Source organism: Oryzias latipes, chromosome 14, assembly GCF_053564925.1.
Source record: "Oryzias latipes strain Hd-rR chromosome 14, Olatipes_Hd-rR_3.1".
NCBI classification, from domain to species: Eukaryota; Metazoa; Chordata; class Actinopteri; order Beloniformes; family Adrianichthyidae; genus Oryzias; species Oryzias latipes.
In genome coordinates, this window is record NC_136250.1 from 2835584 (window position 1) to 2843122 (window position 7539).

General features: G+C 43.4%; 1 protein-coding gene across 6 annotated transcripts in view; it reads left to right on the top strand.

The window, feature by feature from the left end:
• The window catches only part of slc8a2a (solute carrier family 8 member 2a), a 33978-nt gene extending 27704 nt beyond the window's left edge, over window positions 1-6274 (top strand). For 2 of the 6 annotated variants that reach the window (XM_020708624.3, XM_020708623.3), the window contains 8 exons: window positions 611-972; window positions 2393-2496; window positions 2688-2705; window positions 3836-3948; window positions 4125-4148; window positions 4369-4468; window positions 4592-4861; window positions 4981-6126. In XM_020708624.3, the coding sequence (XP_020564283.1) occupies window positions 611-972; window positions 2393-2496; window positions 2688-2705; window positions 3836-3948; window positions 4125-4148; window positions 4369-4468; window positions 4592-4861; window positions 4981-5357 (1368 nt within the window). In that variant the 3' untranslated portion in view covers window positions 5358-6126. Of the gene's footprint in view, window positions 1-610; window positions 973-2392; window positions 2497-2687; window positions 2706-3835; window positions 3949-4124; window positions 4149-4368; window positions 4469-4591; window positions 4862-4980 lie in introns of all 6 variants that reach the window. The other 4 variants (XM_078931078.1, XM_011483107.4, XM_078931077.1 and 1 more) reach the window with 3 other exon arrangements.
• Window positions 6275-7539: the final 1265 nt, after the last annotated feature.

A 7539-nucleotide genomic window follows, 5' to 3' on the forward strand; every position in this document is an offset into this window, starting at 1 on the left:
TCCTTTTCTTTCTCGTCTGGTCCAACAAAAAAACTGTTACAAATAAGTAAGATAAATAAAGTTTAGTATAAATTACAGAAGAGATTAATTCTTTTTTTTTTTTACTTGTCCTGTCCAAGAGCTTAGCAGACAGATGAGAGCTGAAGGCCTCTTGTGTTGAACATATTTTACTTTAACAACAGGGGTTATGAATCTTTGACGCACTAGGTGTATATTTTAATAAACCCCTTTTGTAATTTCCACAAACTTTTATTCAGAGGTGGTTTATTTAAATATACACCTAGTGTGTCAAATGTTTCATATTGTAAAAGTAAAATATTTGCAACACAAGAGGCCTTCATCTCTCATCTGTTGGCTCAGCTGTTAGACAGGACAAGTAAAAAACTTTGAAGCTCATGGAAGGGCAAAGGAAGAGTCAAACATGTGATTCTCCAATCAGAGATTGACTAGTCTATATTTGCACCATGCTATTCCTTAACTTAAGTACTCCTAATGTGAGTTATACATTCTGCAAACCTCAGAGCGGAAGCTGTGGGTCTCACATTAGACCCTCTGATCCAAAACTGTCAGCACCTCCGGGGTTTGATCCAGTGCTGCTCTTTCTTCCCAGGTACGCATCTTGGATGACGACATTTTTGAAGAGGATGAACACTTCTTTGTGCGCCTTCAGAAACTGCGGTTGGAGGAAGGAGGAGCTGAAGGGACTGGAACTCCACCCAAGGGCAGACTAGTGGAGCCTCTTCTTGCCACCATCACAATCTTGGATGATGACCATGCAGGAATTTTTACCTTCAAGCAGCAGGTACTGCGAGTGAGCGAGAGCACCGGCATGCTCCCGGTGACCGTGGTGAGGAACTCTGGCTCCAGGGGCACGGTGGCCGTGCCGTATCACACAGAAGACGGGAGCGCCAGGGCTGGAGTGGACTACGAGGAAGCCAGAGGGGAGCTGGAGTTCACCAACGAGCAGACCAGGTTTGTTGGGAAACCAGCTCCTATGGTCTCCACCTCCTGATTTACACTGTCCTGCAGCAGTCCTGGACTGAAGGACCAGAGTATTTTCTAAATCCTTCTTTCTTAATGCATCTTTGAGCAAAACCTTCACCCTCTCCACAAACTGAAAAACTCACCATTATCTGTACACACCTAGTACCTGATAAAAATTAATTTTGTGAAATTAAAAGTGAACAAATATTTAATTTTTAAAATTCCACCACCAAAACCAAAACCCTCGTGTTGGGGAAATCCAAAGGATGTTTAAAAATGACTATGCGACGGCCACAAGACCCACCACTTGGTGGCCATTTTGTAGCAAATTTGGTGATTTTCCCACAAAATGGGAAAAGAAAACTTTTGTTTGAGCGATCTTCATTAAATTTCACACACATGCCAGCAGCTTAAGACAACACCCTTAGTCAAAGTTTTGTTGACTTTTGACCTCCGGAGGAAGAGGCCACCATCTTGAATTTTCTAAAAATAAAGTACCAGCTACAAACTCCTCGTAGGGAAAAGTGATTTTTCCCTGTTGCTCTCGTTTTTACTGGAATATTGTGAATAATGCATGGATCTTTGGCTCAAGCTGATTAAAACTATATGACATATGATATGAACATATTAGTAATGTTTGCGTGGTTAAAAACAATAGGTTGCCAAGGAAACCCAAAGGTTTGGATGGGGGGTTGTGCTTGTCGTCTGCTTTAATTTTTTCTTTTTAATGCATCTTCGGTACCATTTAAAAAAAAAACACATTTCCCTGAGATGGTTCAGGATGGATCATTCCATCAGTGGGTCAGAATCAGACCTGATTCATTTGAAGTCCTTCCAGCTCTACCTCTGTGTGTGTTCTGGAAATCTGTGCTGCAGCCGAACTTGTCTCCATGACATGCTCTGGTGCATGCAGAAAGCCAGGCCGATGGGGTGGAGAGCAGTGGCTGGATGCTGAAGAACACTTTGGCCTTCTGTTGTCTTTATATTGTTTTAGGTCAAATGGCTAGTGGAGTCAAACTGAGAGAAATAATTGAGGTGGCTGGAGGACTTTCTAGGAAGGGTCACCCTGTGACATGCATGAGCTAATGACATGACACTTGCAGATGATCACGTCTCAGATTAGGTGTGGGAACCTCCAGCTGTCCCGTAAAATAACAAATCTGGTTCTCATTCAACTTTCAGGGAGCAAAAGTTGTGTTTGCACTGCAGAAGATAGTTTTTCCAATGTCAAGGAAAGGTTTTCCAGGTTATCCAAGACTTGAAAGTGGAGACACTGATAAATCAGAATATGTAATCCTTAACCTGTCACACACAAGTTAAAAAAGTAAAACTACTGATAATTATTGACTGACCTCAGCTTACTGTTATGGACACAAGTGTGCTTGTGTGTCTGCTTGACTGTGCCCAGTCAGACATTACAGGTGCGCATCATAAACGTGGAGGAGTACGAGAAGCAGGAGAACTTCTTCATTGTGCTGGAAAACCCCAAGTGGCTGAAGCGAGGACTGTCAGGTCAGTGTCAGAGTGTCACACAAAAGCCTCTGTTTGCCCACATTTACACCAAAAGCTGCACACGTGCATGCACACTTTAGAGCAGTAACACAACCAAACCAAAGTCAGGCTCATCTGGTAGACTGGAATGAAGACTGACATCCTGACAGAGTTCCGTTCTTAGAGTTTTTATTGTCCGTTTGTCTTCACAGCACTGCTGCTGAATCAGGGTAAGACTGTCTGGATGCTGGGGGGGTGGGGGGTTAAAGGTGCCACCTGCAGCATTTTAAGACATAATATAGAGATGGTTTCAGAAAATTGATCATTGAATCAATCTGTACTAAAAATATAAATTCAGATTCATCAAGTTAAAGAACTGATTTTTCCCTTTGAAAATGTTTTGGAACTATTTTCAGAAGAAAAACTGCTTTCCTTTATTTTTTTAAATGAAGAAATGAATCATTTTGAAAGTTCTGCCTTTGTTTAGTCGAGATCACATCGTTTGTGTTAAACCTTTTTTAATTAAAATTTTGAAAACATATATATTTATTATTGATATGATTTGGAATATTGTTGATGATCCTCAGCCCTATTGATTAACAGAAAAGAGCAACTGCTTAGTACGTGTTGAACTCTGAATTTACCGTGAGGGACAAAGGTTTCAGAACCGTAAACATTCCTTTCAGGATGAAACAAAACATTCACACTAAATACTCTTCAAGAAAAGCTGGAGATATTGGAGTGTTCTGAAAATGTTGGTTGGTGGTGTCGCTGAGTCACAGCAGTCTTTTCTTCTCATAACTGAGCAGCTACTTCAGCTGCACTAAAGAATCCAGCAAAAACAATTTTCATGATTTTATGATATCAAAAACTGCCTGAACAGTTTCATGTGGCACCACATGAAAAGTTGCTCCTTTTTATTGATTTATTTACCATACCAAAGGCTTATCTTATCTTTTTTTTAAAAAAAAAACACTTCTTGTTTCAAAAATCCAAGAGCCTTTATAAAAATACTTAGGTATTCTTGAACATTTCCTTTGGATTCAAAGATCTCGGTAAACCTCAGGAAAGCAGCAGTTTTTTTTCTGCGTTTCCTTCAACAGTTACTCTGTTTGGAGGCTGAACCGCTCTGGCAGAACAGGTTTGGGACTGAAAAGTCCAAGTGTAGAGAATAGAATCAGAACCGTGCTGCACGTGGCTCCTTTAAAAAGACAATGAAAGCACTAAAGTGAGTGATGCTTCATATTTGTCCCACAGTTGTGATGGGGCGCTTTGTGTGTGCACGTGTGTGCATGTGTGTGTATTTGAAGCCATGCGACCACAACGGACGTCGTAAATGAGCGCCTCTGCTCTTCCTCAGGAACCCCAGCACCTGAGGAGGCAGAGGCTCGGCGGATCTGTGAAATGGGCAAACCCATTCTGGGGGAGCACAGCAGGCTGGAGGTCATCATACAGGAGGCCTGTGATTTTAAGGTGAGTTAGTCACAGAAATGCTTTTACTCTTGAAAACAGCTGGATGAACACGGGCAGAATGACACTATGATCCTACATCAACAGAAAGTCTGAAGCTGTTCATGTGAAGCATAACTGAATGAATGAGTGGAACATTTTCAGTTTTAATAACCGCCTGCTTCCTTCTTATGCATCAGACGCCCAACGGAGTATTAGACCAGGTAGAGTTTCTGTGAGCAAATGTGATGATTCGAAGTGCTGGTCTCCTCATGCCATGCAGCCTGAGTGTGGAGTCAGAGCCTGCTGTGAGCCAAGAGCTGCTACTCCGACTGGGAACATGAAATACGACAAATCTGCCTGCTTTTGTTTGTGTTGTTGTTTGCATGGGTCTGTGTGGATTTACGCAATCTGATCAGCATTTTTTATTTTTTTTTGGAGCAGTGCACTGTGGACAAACTCCTCAAAGACACCGACCTGGCTGGAGTGATCGGCACGCACTCCTGGAAGGAGCAGTTCATGGAAGCGCTCACCGTCAGTGCTGGTAAGTATTAAAAAACCATTGCAGACCAGACGACAGTTCCTTTGGAGCCGTGTCAGCTGGTGAAGAAGTCATGCATGGAGGTGCAGCTGCTCTACCTCAATCATCTTTTGTTGTCATCTTCAGGTGATGCAGATGAGGAGGGACCGGAGGAGCAGACGCCTAACTGTTTCGACTATTTCATGCACATATTGTGCGTTTTCTGGAAGATTTGTTTTGCCTTTGTCCCCCCCACTCAGTACTGGAACGGCTGGGCCTGCTTCCTTGTGTCCATCTGTGTCATTGGTATGTTAACTGCTGTCATCGGAGACCTGGCTTCCCACTTTGGCTGCACGGTTGGCCTCAGAGACGGCGTCACCGCAGTGGTCTTTGTAGCTCTGGGAACTTCCGTTCCAGGTAAACAAGTGACGCTTTTCCAAATGGTTTCCTGTCTAACTGATGATGTTCTAAGTCAAATCGCTGGGAGCCTGAGCCTCAACTTTAATGCGCCTCTTCTACTGGTCTTTCTTTCATAGATACTTTTGCCAGTAAAGTGGCTGCCGTTCAGGACCAGTATGCCGACGCATCTGTGGGAAATGTGACCGGAAGCAATGCGGTGAACGTGTTTTTGGGCATCGGTTTGGCCTGGTCTGTGGCTGCTGTGTACTGGGAGGTCAAAGGGATTGCCTTCAAGGTGGATCCTGGTTCCCTGGCCTTCTCTGTCACGCTTTACACCATTTTTGCCTTTGTTGCTATGGCAGTGTTGATGGTACGCAGAAGACCCTCCTTCGGTGGTGAACTAGGAGGACCACGAGTCAGCAAAATTCTCACCTCCCTGCTGCTCTTTGGGCTGTGGTTCCTCTACATCCTGTTCTCCAGCCTGGAGGCCTACTGCCATATTCAAGGCTTCTGATGAAGCAGAGCACGCCACCAACCAACACCAGAGCTCTCACCTGGATTCTGTACTCAGAGTCACCAACGCCGCAGGTCAATCAGTGTCCTGCCCAACAACTGCTGCCATAGTTGATGAAAGCGACACAGACTCGTGTGCAAACCACACTCCCACCCTGCAGTACTCTTCCAGTCAGAAGGACAAACAATCCTTTCCTTCTAGGTTGAATCAAGCCCTGGGTTTGAGGTATAAGCTCGCCCCCCCTACCACTCAGAGTGTGGGACAGATAAAGTCTGCTTAACCTGGGAGAAGAATGAGCAAACAGGTGTCTGGAACATCCACAAGGGTGAGGTGTTAACCTGAGAAACTGCTCTCGTGTGGACAAATATCAATGGATGAGGTGAGGTCTGCATCACTCCGGCCTCTCAGGACACTGGCAAACATGAAACTACCACCACTGGCTTAAGAGTACCCCCCCCCCCCCCCCCCCATGCTGATGCTCCTTTAGCTTCCCAGGAAGGAGAAAGTGGTCAAATGTTCAGTTGACTTTATCTTGTTGTCAGAAACTACCAACTGGTAACATTAGGAAAAGTGTCCTACCAGCCAGTGACACGCTTCTATTTCCCGTGGTCTGGCGTAAGTAAATCTGCCACCGAAGCTGTGGCTCTATGCTGTTGCTCCATGCAGCAATTCAATTTAAAGTCTTTCTATTCTAGTTTTGATGAGAATTGCACAGAAGGAATCAGTAAAAAAAGCAACATGAAAATAAAAACTCCATGTTTATAAGGCACCTTGTTTGCGTCCGTTAAGATTCTTTCACCTTCAACGTCTTTGTGTTTATCATTCAATCATGTCACATTTAATGTATTTGAGCTGATAATGAAAACTGTGTATTTTAATTTATTGCAAGTTGAAAAAATGACATTGAAATTTCAAACGACTGTGTCTCCTTTGCATTTTTATTCCTGAGAAACGATGTTTGCATCTTCAATGTGTGGGTTAAAAAGGGGGAGGAAACAACGGCTGTTTTTTAGTCATTTAGTCACTGACACCACATTTGAACATGTAGTTCTGATGGGGTTGTTATTTATCAAAGCTTTGTGAGCCGTCCTTTTTGTCAAACTACTGGTGATAACTGATGGGCAGCTGCAGAGCAAAGGGTCCCAGCAGCCTCACAGAGCAAATGACAAGTGGGTTAAAATGGGCTCAGTAGATGTTTTGGCACGACACATAGATTTGTCTTCTAAATCTGCCTAGAGTTCCCTTTGGGGTCACTGGAGCGTCTCCCAGTCCCTGCTGGGTGAAGGCAGGGTTCACCCTGGACAGCTCACCAGTCTATCACAGGGCAACACATCCTCACACTCACATCTAAGGGACAATTTGGAGTCATCAGTTAACCTCTGAATATGTTTTTGGACTGTGGGAGGAAGCTGAAGTGCCTGGAGAAAAGCCACACATGGATGACAAAAACATGCAGCAGACTCCACACAAAGAGCTGGGAGTTGAACCAGGACCTTCTTGCTGTGAGATGACAGTGCTAATCACTAAGTGCAACACAAACTATTTACAAAAATCCCACCCACTTAGTAAAAAGATAAAAATGAAACAACCAAATATGTAAAGACACAAATATCAATCAGGGGGGGAAAAAAACAAAATACAACTAAGGTTGGAAAAATGTATATAAGTTATCTCATATTTGCTTTTATGAATTACCTAGCTATATAGCTGTTATAATCATGTTTGCAGAAGTGTTTGTGTCCAAGTACTGTTTCACAGGGAGGTGAAGGTGAAACTCTTGGGAGGAAACCAACTGTCCTAGAGTCTTCTCAAAATCAGCATGTTATCTGCTTCCAGACCTGAATCAAAGGAAACTCTGTGTTAATTATCCATGACAAAATACTTTGCAGGGCCAGAGATGGTGTGGGAAGACTGCGAACGGATGGACAAGTTGCAATTAAAGTTTTCTGATAGCGCTGCAGCTGTTTTTTTATCTGTTTCCCCTCCTTAGAGCTCAGCACATATGTAAATTAAGGAAATCCCAAAATATTTAATAAAAGGGGAGGCGACAGGAATATCCGCCAGAGCGGAGAGAGATTGTAAGTGGTTATCATTCTCTGTTCGTTCTCCTCCTAAAAGGTACCTTTATCTCTCGTCATTCTTTCCTTTTGACGTTATTCAGATGTTGCAGGTTGTTTGAACC